The sequence below is a fragment of the Pungitius pungitius genome, chromosome 2 (assembly GCF_949316345.1).
Source record: "Pungitius pungitius chromosome 2, fPunPun2.1, whole genome shotgun sequence".
In the NCBI taxonomy this organism is placed as follows: domain Eukaryota; kingdom Metazoa; phylum Chordata; class Actinopteri; order Perciformes; family Gasterosteidae; genus Pungitius; species Pungitius pungitius.
In genome coordinates, this window is record NC_084901.1 from 29,102,469 (window position 1) to 29,121,953 (window position 19,485).

Here is a 19,485-nt window from a genome sequence, read left to right on the forward strand (position 1 = left end):
TTCCCTTTTCCAGAGTAGAGCTGGAATGATGATGATGATGATGAAGACAACGCGTGCGGTTGGGAGAAGGGTATGGCGTGCATCAAAGGTCCACACATATGTAGATCTATAGTTCTCTTATTGCAAGCTAATCTTGCATAAAGACTAAAACCAACAATGGTTTAGTTTTTGTCTTATTAATGTCCCGAGTGTCTGTGGCCCTCTGCCTCAAGTCCATTGGTTCTTCCTTACAAAATTGTCACCAAAACTAAAAAAAACATCTTTGTTTTAACATCTAAATAATTTCCCAAAACAGCTATGCGCTGTAGGTTTGAGCAGGAGTACATTAGGCAAAAGTGTGTCTCCTGTGGACTATTTTCACTCTCTGTGCACATTTAAAGTGTTTAATAGACTCAAAATAAACTGCAGAGCTCATCTTCATTGTGAGGCAGCATGTCAGTGTGCGACATGTTGATGTGTTTGAAACGGAGCTCAATGGTGCAGAGAACTTTTTGCTGTGTGAAAGGAACGTGCGTTTATCTCCAGCGAAATTAATAGGAAATAAAATATGCTTTTTTAAATGCATTTTTAGTAGTTTCCAGCTCGTCTATTCCTGTTTAACCTGGACATTGTACATTTTTGTAGATTTTCAAATTGTCACAGTAGGGTGTTGTGTTCTTTCATGTCGTTACCCAGTTTGCAGGGTTCTTTCATCCGATGTAATGATTAGTCCACATATCGTGCCACACGGGATTAGCTTCCATTCTTTTACCATTAAGAAGAGACAGATGTCTCAGAAGCAGGCTGGATCTCATCCAGGACTCTGCACTGAAACACTGGTCTCCTGTTAATCATCTCCGAATGAGAACTCTCACACATTGCATATGGACAGCAGAAGACACCGATTATTGGCTGCAGTCTGTCTTCACCATTTAATAACTTACCATAGCCTGCAGATTGCAAGGGGATCCTGAGTGATTTGTTTGGACTTGATTTAATTAGTATTTTAATTACAAAGTGTCTGGGACTTGTTTTGTTTTTCTGTCTGGGTTTACCCACGGGGGGGGCCCACCCACGGGGGGGGGGGGCCCACGTGATGCAGCAGGCCCCTGATCGCTTTTTTTTTTTAATAAGCTGAAACAGTGTGACCAAGATTTATATTCTTTTGGCAGCCTGATTTGTTATTCCATCTCTTAGACGACAAAGTAGCTGCTTCACACTCATTTATTTAGAGGGTTACATAGATTAACTACAACAAGGCCGGCACATTAGACGGAACTAATCCTCTCATTTGCCTTTTGGCCTTGTAATATCAGTGCCCCACGGCTCAGTCACGTCATCACTGCTGCTGACGTGATCGCGCCAATCAGTGTCCTCCACTCTGAGGGGGGAAAAGCGAGCGGTGCTGCTCTAATACGGAGTATGAAGAGAAGCTGTAATTACACACTGCTGGCACACCGACTGCTTGGTTAGAGACTGGAGGCATGGATTGTGTTGTAGTGTCAGCAGAAGTAGAAACAGCTGCATTTAGTGGAGTAAATCCATTTCCTAGCTCCAAGGGAGTCCAGGACATGAGGCTGCAAGTGTCAATGCATGTGCTTTATGCAGCACAGCTCAGCGGTTCAAACAGAACCAACTGGGCCAATAGTGAGAAAAGTGGCTCATTTAGAGCAACTGAGAAAGGGACGATGAGTGACTCATCGATCTGCAGATCATCCCAAATGAATAGTTTAACAAACCACTTTTAGCATTACAAGAATGTTTTATTCTTATGGTTCAGGAAGCTTCCTGCTGCATTCACAAATCAAAATGAAGGTTTTACGCGTTTCGATTAACGTCTTATTTGGAGTCAAGATACCACGAAGAGTACATTCTGAAATATTTGCAAAAGCAAACAACCGTCCATTAGCAGAATACAAGAACCGGTCACAAAACTCCAATTAATATGGATTTCTTTCTTTCTCTAAACAGATAAACATAAAATGTGTACCTACCAATAATCAGACATTAAGTGTGCACGAAACACCCACGAACCGAGGGTTTATCGCTACGCTATAGGCCACCTGCTGTCAAATACTGGTTTATAGGTAATGAACAAAAAGAGCGATGCTATCAGATTAAAACATCCACAAGATGACTCGGCTAAATGACCTTCACACCCCCAGTTTACTTGTCCTAGCTCTGGTGATAAATAGCTGACACATAATCCACTCCTCTATTCTATAGGGTTACAATCTGTTTAATATCATCCCAAGCTCATGTTAGTGGCAATTTTAAGCAACGTCCTCAGCAAAATGCAGAATAGCAGTGTTGAGTAATACCAAACTGCATTGGGGGGGGTTAGGGGTGTTCTGTTGACAGGGTCGGCGTGGAAGAGGTGTGAGCCTCGTGGTGGTCTAACTGTTCTCCTGCTGCTCGGATGCTTGGCCTGATGGTTCAAATTCATCCGCCATCGGTTCAGAGAGGCCACAGCATTTGTTCTTCAAAGAACGTCCCAAAAACAGCCAGTACTCCCTACGGATGGTGTCCTTCTCCTGTGCCAACAGTTGACAAATCTATGGGTGGGCGCAGGGAACACAACATGGGTCAGAAGACTTAATAGTGAGCGACAAATAAGTACATGCTGTTATAAGGCATTATCACATAGTCTGTATTTTCCATTAATGACAGCACTTACGTCTAGAGCCTTTCTTAATGTTTCCTTTCTGTCCCCTCCCAACGTATTATCCTTTTTATTGCTGTTCTCTAAGACGTCCTCGTAGCAATCAAACAGAAATGCAAGAAGATAAGGTGAACAGTGGGTTTCCTTCAGCTCAAGGACCCTCTCCAGGAGACTTGGCGGAGACGACAGACCTTGGTCTTGCAGCATCCTAGAAAAAAAAATGTAAAAAGCAAGGTGATACTGAGACTCAATGTGTTTTTTTTCTTCAGTGGCATATCATGTAATGCAAATGTCAGAAGGCACAGCTGCAGCTCAAGAACAAATACAAGCATGTTTGCTCCTTGAAGATCTACTGGGATTTATATATAAATATCAATTTGTAACAGCTTACCCCTTCAAATAGTTCCATGCACTTTCATTGTGGGGGGCCTTCTTGATTTGGATCAGAGAATACCTTCCACAGAAGAGGAGAATCAGTCTAATGTCAGCCACAGAGTCATTCTCAACACTAAAGAAAGCATTTAGTTTACAGATTGACTTTAAATGTAAGTTATTTGTGGTATAAAGTCCAGAGACTATTGCCCACTCCATCCTACTTGAATGATGCAAATGAACTTGGTGTCCCACTCACTGAATCTCTCTCTCCACTACGGCCGGATCAGAGAAGCCGGTTGTGTGAGAGATGACAAAATGCCTTTGGTTCCATGCAGAGTTATTCCTTACATCTTCTTCCAGGAGACTCTCCACAAACTCCAGCTCATTGTCCCACAATTTAAACTCCTGCAGATAAGAGAAACGTTGGCAATGTGCTTTTAGTGGTGGCCCAGCGACGCACAAACACGATATCAACCACGTCGATGAGTAAAGCATTGGTTCTGGCAGAGTGGCTCACTGTGGGTTGAAAACTGGATCTCAAGCCAAACTCTGCTGGGAGCTCAAACACCAACCTGGATGACCCACTGTCTGTGCTGCCACGCGTGGTAGTTCTTTGCATCTTGGCTGAGAATGTCCGCAATGAACTCCAACTCCTCCGAGGGGTCATTCAACCACTCTACCACCATACGTCTGTGATGCCTGGGAGGGGAGAGGGGCGTCTTATTGTGGAACGCTTTGGTTGAACCTAATCATCAGTTCAAGTGCCTCGCTTCCCCTGAAAGTATTTTTCTAGCACTCACCAGACTTGGTAGTTTTTGGGTTGCTCCTCAATGATGGCGGTAATGTACCTCATCTCCTCCCGCAGGTCCTTTGAAAGAGCTTGCAGCAATACTCGCCTGTAGTGCCTGCACGTGAACCCCAGAACACGTCATTCAAAAACACAAACTCAACTGAAAGGTAAACAAAGGGTGCTGGCCTATTGTTTTGCTTGTTAGAGGCTCATTAAGGCACCGCTCTATTGGAACACAACCTGAGACGCAAACACACATCATCCTCACCAGACTGTGTAATTAGCAGCATTCAGCTCAATGGCATCTGCTGTCAAGGCGAAAGCCCGATTGCTTCTCTCGTCATTCTTCAGCAGTGCACGGAAATAGTCATACACATCCGAGACTGTTGGAAGGAGTAGATGTAAACCTTGAATGCATGTTCCTTATACACGTTAGTAAAATCAAATCTTCCGATTCCAACTACTATTGGCCGGATACGTTTACATCTCTGGTGTCCTCGGTTCCTCCCATCGTTTACTAACAATCTTACACTTTTCTGAGTAGGCGATCTTCACAACAGGATTCGGTCCGTCATCCTGAGGAACAGGCTCCAGATCAGCCCACTCCTTTCGGTCTCTGTAAACACAGGTTCATAATCTCTCTAAATGAAGGGAGCACTTGTTAAGCAGACTACGTTGTTGAACAAATGGAATACAAACTCGAAGAGAAACGCTCAGATTGAGTTGCCTCGGTACAATTTAATTGTGCTTTAGTTAGTTTCTTGCGCCCCACTGGCCACCACAGACCGGGAAAGAACAGTTAGCAGATTTAGCACAACACTGCTCCAATGAATAGACACTTGTTTAAGGTTTGTAGTTACTAATGCAAACAATAATGAGACTTGCTGACAAAAATAAAGTTATTAAACACTAAAACGAACTAAATAGCAAACGTGGTTAACCTAACGTTAACGGTTAGAGCAACTGGCAAGCTAGCACACTCGGACACATTATAAGAAATTATAACATTACTTGTAAAATATATATCGAGTCGGGTCCAGAAAGTAATCATCGCCGATTCGGTCTTCAGCCTCTAAATCAATTTCTCCATCTTCTTTGACTTCTACAGATTCCCTTGAAATTTCCTCGACACCAGACATTGCTAATTTGTTACGTTAGCTTAATCGGCAGTAGTAGAGGAAAGAGGAAGACGTAACATCCGGGGTAGCAGAAAGATGCCTTTACGTACTGTGGGAAATATGAGTCTCCCCGAGATAAACGACGGCTGGAAGTTTCCGACAGCCTTCGAAGATTTGATGGCTACTTGGTCTTTGCGTACCAAAATCGGGTGATTTGTAATTCTATATTCTTCTGAACTTTGTTATTGCGGCTGGGTTTTTTTAAACGTTCAAAAACCTGTTATCGGTTATAAATCACACAAATAGGCTTTTAGATAATACATGAATTGCTCAACATACAACTAATATCCAGTGTTATGTGATTACAATCACATAGAACATTTGGATTTTCAACTAAACGTGCTGTTTGTCAATTCATTCAAAAGTGGACAGTGTGTGGCCTTTTCCCCCCTCTTAGGAACCTAGTCTTAATGCTTTCCCATGCCATGTGGAACAAAGACGCTTAAGTGACCTGGATGCCTCCTCTGCCTTTGTTGGGGCACAGGGGGACAGGGGATAAGGACTCATTCACTGGGTGCAGTGGATGACGAGGGCGGGGGAGACTCAGTCACTGACCTCGCCCTGACCTCTGTTGTCATGAAGTCCTTTAAGCGCCTCGTCCTCTCCCACTTCCAAACCTTTACTGCAGTTTGTCTACAGAGCCAACATGGCCCTCCACTCCGTCCTCCAGCATCTGGCCTCCCCAGGAACCTACGCCAGGATCCTGTTTGTGGACTTCAGCTCTGCCTTCAACACCATCATCCAGCTGCTTGCCAGCTGGCATTCGAGAGGACGTGCAACAGAAACAACAGTGACACTTTACTTATGGTCAAACTGAACTTTATTTTCATCAACGACTCTGGACATTATAAAAATAAATAGATGATTCAAAATCAGTGGATTGTAATACAAATCGTTATCAAAATGATGCATCAGCCAGAATGAAGAATTAAACATGCATGATCACCGTTCCATCAACATATACACGTTCTCAATACTCCGCTCCGTTATCTGCAATTAACTAAATCGGTTTAGCAACCAGACCGGTTACCGGTGTAGAAAATCACCGTTCAAATTAGACAGCTATGCAGGTTGAATATGCTTCTCTCGGATGTTTCCAGTGATCGCTTGACCCAAAGTGTGTTCAGTGACTGTCTTCTTCCTCCAATCCGTGTTTTTCAATGTAGCGTCTAAAAGAAGACAAGAGTTTTCAGACTTAGTTTAGTTCTGGAGTTATACTCGTTCCAATGTCTAAACATGGATACCAAATGTATCAATGAAGCACCGAGGCTCACTGGAAATATACTTTTCCTTGATCATAACATCTGCCAGCAGTTTTAACCAATAAAAATGATTGGCCACTTGGGCACAATGCAACAAGGTCTACACAACACACATAAACGTTGCTGTTGCAAACGGCAGCAGTGAGGGAGAAATAGTAGGACTCATCTGAAGTTGTTTTCCAGGTGAGCTCACAAATGTACAGTCCAAAATGTCCCTATTCAATGTTCAACAACTAACTTTGTTTGTCTGGTGCCAAATCAGCAGCTTCAACTGAAATCAACGAGCTTAAAGCCGCCCTGACGCTGTGTGGAGGGAAGGAGAGCTACCGACTGAGGGGTTGTCACTGCGATTGCCCCCCTTCAGTCAGTCTGGGTTTCATTGCCGTTTCTCAGACAGTCTGGACCTCGGGACAAAGCTAAAGTCTGAGTTAGTGAAGGAGTGTTTCTACACAACATTTCCACCTGGAGCAGCTTTAACGCTGCATAGAAGCAACGGACATGACCCTGGAAAAATCAGAGCAAATCTCAAAGCAAATGAATATTGCAAAACTGTTCTTCACAACTGCAAGATGTTATGCGTAGTGAAGCAGCTCAGCCTTTCCTCTGAGGTGCCTCATTAACATGACCTGAACGGACATCAATACTTCCAATGAGCCCAGTACTGTTTGATGAAAATAAAAGCAAGATTTACTTCCACCATGTAACAGTACAATAGTATTAAGTAATACTAACATTGATGATGACAGAAAAAAGAAAGTACCTTCTGGCAAAATTATAGAGGGCTTCTTTTCGCTCTTGGAGAGATAAATGTCTGTCAGTTGGTGACCTCCCAAAACATTTGGCAGCAGGCTGTGGATTAAAAAATTATTATAAATAATAAAAAATTATATTATAGAGAATATGTCCGTCATATGTTTACATATGATATAAATTGGATCATAAATGACCAGTCGCCCAGTTAGTGAACATCATACCTTTATGGTGGGAGCAGGACCAGAGACATACAAGCTGTTACTGGAAGACCCAAAGGCAGACGTGCCGGTTGCTTCCATCGGACCTTCCTCCTTGTTCTCCAGCAGATTTGTTATGGTGGTGTCAACACAATTGGTTTTGGCTGAGCACAAATCAAGAGACTATCGTCGGGACATGGCAACTCAAACCAACTTCCACCACCTCCAGGATGTGTCGACAACGTGCTCTACCTAGGTCCTTGGCGATGACGTTCAGTGGGACGTGAGGCAGCACGTCCTTCACCTGTTGGGCCATCTTGGCAATCCGGTGATCCTCGGTACCCAAACTCTGGACCATGAAGCCGAGGCCCATAGAGCCAGGTCTGACACCTAGAGAGAGGGGGGGGGGGGGGAAGAACATCGGTCACCGGATCCCAACCAACCAAACATCCTGTGTTGTCTGTGTTTATGTGCTGACTTACTTGTAGAGGTTTGCGGTACCGTGTGCCTTTTACGTTTGATGTGCTCTGCTTTATCACCTTTTGTGATCTTGGTGGAAACCAAGCCGAGTTCACCCGCTAGCAGCTGAAACAAAAAGACACACATAGGACACACCTTTAGCGTGCAACTGCTGCACAAAAGGCGTTTGGAGAGACAAAAAACAGGTTAGGAAACTGGATGAATTTCCTAAATTATAAAACTTATTTTTTGGTCAATCAAACCCTTTCTGAATAGACTACTGGTGAACATTGGTTTTACCTCCTGGACCTTGTTGGCAAACTCCTGCATGGACTCTCCATCTTGTCTGGATATTGATGGGAGCCAACTGGGATGGAAATGAGAAAACAAACTAGAATTAATTCCGTGCCTCTGGCAACCGGTCTTTTGAAAGCCGGTGCAAAATATCATTGCTTAATCATTTTCTCCTTTTGGACATTTGGGTAAAATTATCATAATTATCATATTAGTATGTTCTGGGAACGCAGTGAAATCAAGTCCAAGGGAATGTTACGTTCAAAATTCAAGAAATTCTCTCCAGGTTTTCATGACACAGACCTAGCAAGAACTGTGTGAAGTAAACAACAATTATGCCAAAACAAATCCTTCAAAAACTGAATTTGGAACTGCGGGATTAACAATTGTTTTTGAGAGCAATTTAGCTTGAAAAGCATTTTAATCTCATGCTCATTAATCAATCTTACTGTTTGGGGAAGATGAGCTTGGGGTCAGAAGTGAGTTTCATTATTTACTGGATTAGTAATGATCATTCAGCTGCAAAATATCATGATTCCACTTTAAAAAGAAATTGCTAATAGAAAAATTGATACAAATTATTTAGTACCTTACATGATACACTGTACATGGAACAAAAAATGTCCACAAGAGCTCCGTTAGCCAGCTGGAGTCAGGTGTGCCCTGTGGATAGACAAAATACAGTCAGGATAATCACACTGGTATATTACAGCGTAACATAGCCTACATCGAGCTATGTACGCATAGTCAAAGGGACAAAAGTCCTGGAGACCCAAACAATGCAACTATTCCAAATTATCTTCCGGCTGCACACAGTAACACAAGCTCAATTACTGTCGGTTCAGAGATGGCTGGATTAGATGTAAGCAGCCTACACTAATCAGCTTGCTGTTACACTCCAGAAAAGTGCACTTTTATTGAGTGCCCCCTGGGATTGGAGTATGAAGGCATTATTTTACCTCATTGATTTCCTTGATGGTTCATGTTTCAATACTAACGACATTAAGAAGCCTAACACTCAGATACTGAAGTTAGCATTCAAGAAGAAAAAAAAAGAAGGAAAAAACATTGTCCATATGCAGTATTATTTTTGACATCTTTTCCCTGTTGAAGTTCAGGCGACATTACCAAAGCTATCAGTGGTCTGGTCACCCTTAAGGCCACAGGTTGAATGGAATCAGTCAGTGAGAAAGGCCAGGAGCTGAGAGAAGAAACATATTTAGTATGTTTGCCGTTGTCAAAATAATGACTTTTTCCAAATGAATAACTTTCATTTGAAAACATGAATAAAGTAACATTGATTACCATGAGGAAAAAGAGTTGTTTTAGTTTATAGTGAAAACCTTCAGTAAAGTGAAATCAACCACTGTTATGAAGTGCTCCTCACAGTTGTATCAGATTCTACTGCATCTCTGAAAGTAAAGTACACTCGGTTCTGACCTACTCAGATAAAAGACAGAAATGATCCCATTGCCGATTGGCCCATCCAACTACAGAGGGAAATTTGTGAGGGGAAACAAACGGCAGAGTAATTCATCTTTGTGTCAAAGCGCCATGGAAGAGGAACGGTTGTCTAAATAACTTTGTACATTCAAATCCATACGTGTGAGGCCAAAACACTGTCTCCATCTGCAAATAGTGATCCAAGTCACTGCTCTAGGATCGATTTAATCATTGATGGGAAATATTAATGACTAAAAAATAAATAATAACTAAAGCTAACAATATAATTCTGTTAGAAAATAGTTACCTTTGGAAAATCTATTAGCATCTATTCAAACTAAAAGAGTCTTCTTTATTGAGATTTAAGCATTGAGTAGACAGATCCTGCAACAGAGGTGTCAGAACTGACCTGAACTTGAGCAGGCCAGCACGGCCGTTGGTGGTGTCCTCTTCGGGAAACAGAAGCAGAGGTGGGGTGCCTTGAGTGGAGCAGTACCTCTGAAGAGACTGTCCTACAGCTTCCTGGCCAGATGCTGAATGAATCTCCATGAAGCCTCTGGCCCAACACACAAAGCCTGTGGAGCCCTCTAACTGGGGCTGAGGAGCAGAAGGAGACAGTGACAAACCATCTTATGAGAATAAAAATCGACAATGAAAAAAAGAGTCAACGACGAGATAAGAGACGGCTGGGTCACTATTTGTGTGCAAGACTTTAATATGCTTTATGTGGAAAAACACTTTGCTAGATTCAAGCAAGTCAATAGACAGGAACACAAATACACACAGTCTCACACACACACACACACACACACACACACACACACACACACACACACACACACACACACACACACACACACACACACACACACACACACACACACACACACACACACACACACACACGACGGACACACTCCTACTTTCCTCTTCAGTAAAGTAATCAGACACTAGCAGTTTGTTTTTAAAAGAAATTGCTAAACAAAAAAAGTTTGTAGCAGCACAAGTTATGAACTACAGCCATTAGCGCAGTAATTGAAGGGGGTTAATCTATGACTATCATTTGTGTTATATTCAGCATATGCAATGAAACAAACTGGTACAGGAAACATGCAGTTCTTTTAAATGAGGTGGTTAAAAAACAACCTGCATATTAAGGCGTTACACATTTTAAAGACAAACACTCACAGTATGACAGGGGGTCAGAAGGTTGATTATGTTGTGGTCGAACTCCGTCACATGGTTGCACAAGTACAGCTTGGTGTTTCTGTCTCGGGAGCGAGGGTTTTTCTGTCTCACATGCATCCCCAGGACTGAGCACATAACCCTCACAATAAATCTAAGAGACCGATAGAAGAAAGGTGGATGTAATCTTACATGTAGCAGTGCCATTCACAACAAGAACTAACACAAAGTTTATTACCATGTGTTGTTTACTTAAATGCAGTTCTACAGCCATCAACTTAAATTAAACATGGAACTAACCAAGTTTCATTTAAACGATTGTGTCACACATAGACAAATATCTGAAAAGTATTGAGCGGCCCCTAGCCTTAGTTTTATGGAGTGATAGATTTAATGCGGCCATTACTCATTACAGCTGTGAGAGGCAGGAGGCTATAATCACACGAGAATTGAATTGCACACATGTTCACAGTGTCAAGTTTTTCCTTTACATTTCTACTACTTGTATCTCAACTAATATCAATACAGTTTATATATTCCTTTAAATGAGGGTTGTATTGATGAAACAACTACAGCAATCAGAGAGTGAAATATGTTCTGAGACAGTGTGATACTTGCCTTCTAACAAAACTCTCTGGAAGGGCACAGCTGACCAAGAACACGTGAACACCAAGAAAGATGCGTATCAACATCAAACAGATGCCAACCGGAGAGTAAATCAGCAACAGCAGGAGAAGAACGGCATCTTTGGGAAACCTGAACATCAAAACAAAATAATTCTGTTTCAAGTGACGTGTTTTAATGCAGTGGATGACAGCTGAAAACATGAAAAGTAATTAATGTTGAGATCAGGCAATACGAAGTACAGCAACTAACAATCTTTCAAAGAGGCGCCAACACCCACCAAGTGTGGATTTGTTTACCTACTAACCTTCAACCACCAAAAACATCAACACCCAGGTAACCTTCAAAATATCACACAATAACAAAAACCAGTTTGCCTGTATGTGTGGTACGTTGTGTTGCAGATCAAACCCCTCTCCACTTACATGTGTCCCACACTAGGGTAAACTTCCATTACGACTCTAAACAGCGCAGTTTAACACGTGCATTTTTAACTTAGTTTTAGTAGTAGTAGTTAGTTTTTGTGCTGAATACTAACACACATCGGATGGCGGCTTCTCGCGTGCATGTATGTCTGTGCCTGAAATCTCAAATTCAGCAACGCCTCATTTCCAGGCCTTATGTCCGAACTGCTCAATGGGAGACATGATCACGTACCCTGACGTTAGGCAACTATTACATGTCATGTCGGAGGTGAAATGATGGGGGAATGTGTTGACGCCACATACACGGAGGTACAATGAAAGCTGTGACAATGTGTCCGCTAAGGGGAAGTTGGCTCTTTTTTTTTATTCAGTCAGTTGTAACATTTAGGTTAATATTCAGGCGTCAAGATAAAGGAGCATGTGTTAAGGTTGAGCGAGATAACGAAGGAGTCCCATGGCGTGCGACAGTTGATAGCTGGGGGACGTGTACACTGAAGTCAGCGTTGCATAACGTAGCATAACAAGCAACAGCGATACATCGTACTATAACGTCACCGGCTAACAGCTAGGCTAGCCGAGCTAATGTTAGCTACATGCTCATGACACATTTGACGTCCCTTCGTTTGAAAGCCTTTAGCAAATAGCTAGCACGCGTTACATGGCATCGCTAACATGTTAGTGTAACATCAAAGCACGAGAAAATAAGGGAACAAATGTTGCTAAATAGCGTTAGTTGAAAGTTTACAGCGACTTACCGACGAAAGTCAAACATGTCTTCAATCCCCCGATTCTCCATGACTGCGAGTCAGACGTTTGTTTGGAGGCTAACGCTAAGAATACAACCTGATCCCTAAATATAAATTAGTCATACCGTTCACGACAGCAACGTTATCGCATAGGAATAAAGTCCCAACTAACGGTAAAGTCCCACCGTGAACGTGTCTTTTACCTCAAGCTATATGGTTTCAGCAAGTTTAAAATGTTAGACTAGTAATTTTCCAAAGGTGCCTCTGCCCGCGGTGCTAGCAGCGCTAGCCCCTTTGCGCAAGAAGCAACAACCACCCAACTTCCGGCCCAAACCCTCCAGAATAAAAGTTCAGTCATTTCAATAAATGGCACCTGACATCAGAGATTTGCGAAATTTGGTAGAAAAATACTAACGAATAATCCTTCTAGCCTTTCGTATAATATCATGTAACATGTAGCTGTGACATTTTTTCTAAAGACCCTCAAAGCCTGCCTAGTTTATATCTGTCGCTTCGTTGTGTTCCTCCCAATATTTAATTCCAGGTGCAGAAAAAGCACTGGTACTACTGGTAGTGGTAGTACTTTGTCTCTCTCTAGTGTCCATGTTTGATTATTTCTGTTAACAGGTTGTAATTTCAGAGCATGATCAGAGAAACATTCAATTAAATTGTTTGTGGTTGGGGTTTTTAAAATTCTACAATTAATAGCCCCACCTTCACTTAGTGGTTTTATTTAACAAAGCAGTCAAAGCAGCAGCTTACTGGATCTGCTTCAAAAGGTGATTGTGTTATTTCACACAGGTTAAGCTTGTTTGGCAAATCTGCATTCATTCTCTGTGAAGGCCGCTCACTGGTGGAATGCTGTGCTGCAACACATTTGCACAGAAAACTCATACAGAACCTTCAAATACAACCTTAAACATTGGCTTGTTGCCAAACAGGTTTGCAAGCATTGATGTGCTATCTGATTCACCTATATGTGCATTTGTCTTGCTCAGTATTGCTTTTTTATCTCTCTCTGTGTGTATGTTTTTGCTTCAGTGGTGTTCTGCATATGTTCTTCCACTGTGTTTGTTCTGCGTGACGCATGCTGCAGCCTTTCATGACTGCTTTAGTCTATTAATGCACACCTTTCTTATCTTTTGCTGTGGGATGGTTTTGTGTTTGTCTATGCATTTTAATATTTTATTTTTTCTCTTTTAATGTTTTATTTTTGTTTTTGGCTGCCTTAAAAACTGGCAGGGGACAGCATATGGAAATTAGCCTCTTGGACTCACTTACAGTACAACTGTTGATTAGTGTGAATTGTCCCTGCTAAATAAATAAATAAAACATTTTTGGGGATGTATATGCCAATAAATAATAATATTAACTACTTAAATGTATGGCCCAGTCCTTAACGAGTCACAGGTTTTGATGATTTAATATGTGAAAAATGAAAGGTATTTTGTGTTAGTGTAGACTGAATCCATTGTTTTTTTAACCCAATAAATATACCCACACTTTTTTAAAGTAAATAAAAAATAAAAAGTCAGCAGATGTCAAAAGTTGTTATTCATTTGCCGATTCTCCAAATACCAAAGAATTTTGTGATTTAGACTCACCCTGCAACAAATTACATATTTGATATTTATGATGATGGTGATTTGTCTTTTCGTCTCCGTTATATCCAGTGTTGGGCAAGTTACTGAAAATTAATAATTAGTTACAGTTACTAGTTCGAAAAGTAATTGAATTACATTATCAGTTACTGTATATCAAAAGAAATTAGTTACTAAGGAAAGAAACTTTGAAGTCATGTCTGCTTTTTAAATGTAAAAATGAACAGTACTGAACAGAAACACAATAAACATATTTTTCAAACCGATTTATTGAAACCAACAGGGCAACAGGCTTTCAAATCAAGCAGTTGTATAAAATTCCCTTTTAATACTTAACGAAAACAACATGACGAAATAACTGTCTCAGTCATTTAACAGTGTTTTTTTTTTTTACCACATTAGGCCCAATTAAATAAAAGTGATTGGCCTACATTATTAACACTAATTAAAAGAGAAAACAAAGGTGAGGTGCTGAACAGACAGCCGGTAAGATTGCCGTTAATCGGACTTTGTCGCGAGTGACTTGTTGGTCTTTGCACGCTAACGGGGCGTTGCGGTGCCGGCTGTTAATATTTCACAAAAGAGAACAAAGCGAGTAACGAACTCATTTACATTTTAGTAATTGTAACTGCGTTACTAGATATAAAAAATATAATTCGTTACATGCTCGTTACCGCTAAAAGTAGTGGAATTACAGTAACGCGTTAGTCCCAACACTGGTTATGTGTGCCGTTAACCGGTTATTACGTCTTTATAAGAGCCAACAACCTGCATGTGCGCGTTGTACTGTACCTTTATGTCTCTTGAACACACCCCGCCCACTGACGCCCTCGACTCCTCCCACAACCTCATCCCAGATCTGTTTAATAACAACAAGCGAACGATGCCTCTTGTGTAACCACCGCTGCCATCCAACTTCAAATCGATTTCATTCGAAGGCCCGTCTCTCTGTTCGAGCGAACATTTGTCACAGACATGGTGGTCGCATCCCGCTGTGCGCTACTCCTGGGGCTGGCCCTGGCCGCCGTGCTGGGCTCGGTGCTCGGGCTGGGTGAGGACATCGACCGGCCTCTGATCGGGCCTCCGGGCTCTCCTATCCGCCTGCAGGAGTCCGACCCCGGTCTGAAAAAGGCTCTGGAGTTCGCCGAGGAGCGCTACAACCGGGGCTCCAATGCCATGCACCTCCGCAAAGTCAGCCGACTGCTGTCGGCCACCAAACAGGTCCATACACGTTTCACGGCACCGAGACATGTTATTCATTTGTGACGAGTGTTATTGGCCAGAATCCGAACAGCGATTAGCGGCATCGCAAAGAGGTGCGTTCAATTCATTGCACACGAGTGTTCGCATGCGGACTATTCAAAGCTGCGCCATGTCAGCAAGAGTCAGCCAAACAAAGGCCTGAATAGGGGGGGGACTCACCTTTAAAATAGTGGTGCAAGCTAGTACAACTGCGGTGTACATATGAACTATGTTGATTATGCGTGGAAGAGAAATGAAGACCACTCTGCTGCACCCTTGGAGGCAGGCCTGATAATGCTCAAGTGACCACTGGTGTGTTTGTCTGTTTTCCAGCTGGTTAAAGGGATCCGCTACACAATAACAGTGGAGCTGAGCAACACTCAATGCAAGAAGTCCACCGTGCTCAGCACATGTGACTTCTATCCCGAGTTGCACAAACTCAAGGTAGGTTGCTGTGCATGAGAGAGGGAATGAGTGGGACAAAGGAGGTCATTGTCTCGGTTTAAGATTTCTCCAAGGAGTATGAAATATTCCCATATTGATGATGCGGTAATTCTGTCTCGTGTTTTTAAAGCTGCAGATCTCACCAGATCTTGTGACCTGAGTTTCAGTTGAAGTGGCCCCAAGCAGGCAGAGACATGGTCTCTCGCGATGCTTGTGCAAGAAGCTCATTCAACTTGTCCGTCACGTTTCAGAAGATCTCTGTCCTGTGTGTGTTTTTCTCTACACCAGACGGAAGTGTGTGTGTTTGAAGTGTGGGACGTTCCCTGGCAGGGCGCTTCGACCCTTCTCAAACAGAAGTGTCAGCCGAAAGGTCAGTCGGCAGCGCCACTCGTCATGCATCACTCAAAGTTTGGGCTGAGCAACACACCTATGCGTCACACCAAGTGACTGTGCTTCCAGTTATTTGACTGACTCATTTGGAATCCATAGAGCCACAGTGTAGTTTGACACGTTGTGCATAAATATGTGTTGTCTGCACACTGACACATAACATTTCGTCCTGAATGTCTTTCTCATCAGTTGAATCTCAACTAAAAGAAACCAACAAGGTGGTGGATGCTTCCATCAGCGAGCCCCTGGAGGTAAAAAATGGTGTCTGTCAGATCAATGAGCGGACTGATAACACAGTGAATAAGCAGTCACTTGGCACATTTAACTCTGGATGTGTATGTTTGTGCTCCTTCAGGAGTCTGTGGAGCTGTTGGGCCAGTTCAAAGAGTTCATGGTGACGTACAACAAGGTCTACAGCAGCCAGGAGGGTGAGTGTCTGACACTAGCGTATTGTTAATGCCAAACATAGTGAGAAGAAGGTGTTTCTATTATTAACACCCGAAACCCTTTATGTTCTAACAGCTGTCTCACAGCAACATTAAAAGGCCTTCCTCTTGTGTGAAAACCTCAAGGTGAAGCTAAAAAAAAGCCCCTGAATTGTTTCACCGTTTGATCCCCCAGAGGCAGATCATCGTCTGCGCGTCTTCCACGAGAACCTGAAGACGGCCCAGAAGCTCCAGTCTTTGGATCAGGGGTCTGCGGAGTATGGAGTCACTAAGTTCAGCGACCTCACTGGTACGCGTCTCTACACGCGTGCGCATCGGCTCCTATTTGCACACAGTTTCCTATTGCAAACCACACCGTCGGCTTTTCATGTGTTGCATCAGCATTGTCGTCAAGGAAGCTCTGTAGAAGTAACTGATCTCCCTCTGTTCTCCCCCAGAGGACGAGTTTCGCTCTGCTTACCTGAACCCGCTGCTGAGTCAATGGACTCTTCATCGACAGATGAAACCGGCCTCCCCGGCGCGAGGCCCGGCCCCTGCCAGCTGGGATTGGCGGGATCATGGAGCTGTCAGTTCCGTTAAGAACCAGGTGCATTACAAACAGATGTTTTCATAGGGACTGAGGAGCATGTTACTAGTGAAGAAATTATACCTTCAACCTACTTTCATGCTGATTGAGTTTTGTGCACGCGTGTGTGTGTGTGTGTGTGTGTTCTTTGCAGGGTATGTGTGGGTCCTGCTGGGCATTTTCAGTGACAGGCAACATTGAAGGCCAGTGGTTCCTGAAAAATGGGAAACTTCTGTCCCTCTCTGAACAAGGTAACCCCCCCCCCCCCCCCCCCCCCACACACACACACAAGTGTACAGACCCAAGTCAACACAGATTATATTGTATTTCAGTGACTTTCTCCTGCAAGACAAAAGTGACAGTTTGTCTTCACAGGTGATGCCATGATTTGATTGCTTCATTGATTTGTTCCCTCACAGAGCTGGTGGACTGCGACGGGCTGGACCAGGCGTGCAAAGGAGGGCTGCCGGCAAATGCTTACGAAACCATCGAGAAGCTGGGTAAGTGAGTCACAGGTGGAGGACGAGGGACTCGTGCAACCATTTTGAAGCATTGAAGTGCAGCCATTTGCAGACTCTGGCTGAGCTTTTTAACCTTCACCCGTACTGTTTTTAGGTGGTCTGGAGACAGAGACTGACTACTCCTACACCGGGCAGAAGCAGAGGTGCGACTTTACCAAAATGAAGGTGGCCGCCTACATCAACAGCTCTGTGGAGCTGTCCAAAGACGAGGGGGGTGAGTGGGCCCAACGGCCGAAGCACTGATAAATAAACACGTCAACAGAAAGTAGCACTGGAATACACTCCAACAAGCTCAAACACCTCAAATTCTATTTTAGTGAGCGAGCATTATTTTTTATTTTAAGAAGAAAGAAATGCTGAAGATGAATGGGTGTTGATTCTGAAGCCTCATTGGCAGATGAAACAAAGATCTGTTGAAGGTATTCTTTTTTCTCCTCCCCTCAGAAATTGCAGCTTGGCTGGCTGAGAACGGACCGATCTCTGTTGCACTGAACGCCTTTGCTATGCAGGTAAAGGGTTGCATTCCCCACAGCAATGGCTGCATCACTAACATATGACACCCTGCCACCAACTCCATTCAATTCAAACGTAAAGACTAGGGAACATCATGACAGGACGCATTGGATCTCCACTAGAATGTGATTTATCTTCTCTTTGGAAATGTCCCTAGTTCTACAGGAAGGGCGTGTCTCACCCGCTGAAGATCTTCTGCAACCCCTGGATGATCGACCACGCTGTGCTGATGGTGGGATACGGAGAACGTAAGTCTTTCTTTTAACCTGGCTACATTCACACAGGTTCTGGTCCTTGTATTCATTTTTCTGTGCTTTCAGTTAAGAGTATTCCATTCTGGGCCATCAAAAACAGCTGGGGAGAGGATTATGGAGAGCAGGTAAGACAACTGACCCCTACGACAGTCTTTGTTGACAAGAGAAAAGTAATAAGGCATAGAACGTTCTAGAAGATGATAATTTATTCTTCTAGATTATAAAGCAACTACATGTCCCATTCTGCTTTTGAGCACTTTTTACCGGAGTAAAAATGCTCAGCAGTGTCCTTCCTTGACTAAAGTCATTGTGCCCTCTAGAATCTGACACTGCAAGACCTTCACAACAGGCTGGTGTTGTAATGTCGCAATACGCCGTCCCAAAGTCACCGTGTGTTTTTTCTCTCTGTCTCTCGTACAGGGCTACTACTACCTGTACAGGGGGTCCAATGCCTGCGGGATCAACAAGATGTGCTCATCTGCTGTAGTGAACTAAAACGACCACCACACGAACACCGCGTCACACTACGTGTAGCAAAGTTGCCAGCTGACCGCACCTTCATACCTCACACCTTGTGTTACTAAAAACATACCAGCTTCATTAAAACTAGCTTATTTGAGTAATTGTGTTGTAATTTAAAAATTAGATTATATGTGCTAATTTTATTCAAGAAGTTTTGCAGGTCTTAAGAATCAGTGTGACGTTAGTTATTTTGGTTTTATCTTAGATTTCCTTAGAGTAACTGAGACCGCATTTGATGAAGAGCGTGCAATAATTAGAAGTTAGACTACTGTGTTTTGTGGTTTCTTGGATGTCTGGTTAACACTGTCTATGCTAAAGCTATGTAATATTTTACCTACCTGTATCGGTCTGGCCAAAACTGCTCTAAGACGGTGAGAAATAAGTGAAGGTTGAATAAATAAAAGTGTTAAATCGTGTGTGTGTGGTATTACTTTTTTACTGGTACAACATTATATTTAACTAATTGCAAATACAAATAAATGCAACACAAACACACATATAATTTATGTATATAATTAACCACAATAGACATCCCATTGGCAGTATTTTACTCCATAAACATGCACTGCTGTAATGGTAAATTAATGAATTACAATCAATTGCGCATCAGTAGAA

The 19,485-nt window shown here is 42.8% G+C and overlaps 3 protein-coding genes across 3 annotated transcripts; 1 reads left to right on the forward strand and 2 right to left on the reverse strand.

The window, feature by feature from the left end:
* Positions 1-1,301: 1,301 nt before the first annotated feature.
* On the reverse strand, positions 1,302-5,075 carry fnta (farnesyltransferase, CAAX box, alpha). Its single transcript, XM_037461125.2, has 9 exons — positions 4,818-5,075; positions 4,337-4,422; positions 4,075-4,189; positions 3,817-3,921; positions 3,589-3,715; positions 3,273-3,421; positions 3,033-3,095; positions 2,657-2,849; positions 1,302-2,534 (listed from the first exon to the last, which is right to left on the reverse strand). The coding sequence occupies exons 1-9, from the start codon at positions 4,943-4,945 to the stop codon at positions 2,376-2,378; spliced, it is 1,125 nt and encodes a 374-aa protein (XP_037317022.2). The 5' UTR covers positions 4,946-5,075; the 3' UTR covers positions 1,302-2,375.
* Positions 5,076-5,781: 706 nt separating this feature from the next.
* Positions 5,782-12,689, reverse strand: aup1 (AUP1 lipid droplet regulating VLDL assembly factor). Its single transcript, XM_037461124.2, has 12 exons — positions 12,382-12,689; positions 11,196-11,333; positions 10,581-10,731; positions 9,802-9,989; positions 9,078-9,150; positions 8,539-8,612; positions 7,956-8,022; positions 7,679-7,781; positions 7,449-7,586; positions 7,221-7,360; positions 7,007-7,095; positions 5,782-6,153 (listed from the first exon to the last, which is right to left on the reverse strand). The coding sequence occupies exons 1-12, from the start codon at positions 12,420-12,422 to the stop codon at positions 6,108-6,110; spliced, it is 1,248 nt and encodes a 415-aa protein (XP_037317021.1). The 5' UTR covers positions 12,423-12,689; the 3' UTR covers positions 5,782-6,107.
* Positions 12,690-14,833: 2,144 nt separating this feature from the next.
* Positions 14,834-19,286, forward strand: ctsf (cathepsin F). Its single transcript, XM_037462060.2, has 14 exons — positions 14,834-15,194; positions 15,549-15,659; positions 15,948-16,029; positions 16,239-16,300; positions 16,405-16,477; positions 16,671-16,784; positions 16,933-17,081; positions 17,215-17,311; positions 17,480-17,560; positions 17,676-17,795; positions 18,026-18,090; positions 18,252-18,342; positions 18,415-18,473; positions 18,769-19,286. Exons 1-14 carry the CDS (start codon positions 14,949-14,951, stop codon positions 18,841-18,843), a joined length of 1,425 nt encoding a protein of 474 aa, XP_037317957.1. The 5' UTR covers positions 14,834-14,948; the 3' UTR covers positions 18,844-19,286.
* The last annotated feature ends 199 nt before the right edge of the window (positions 19,287-19,485 follow it).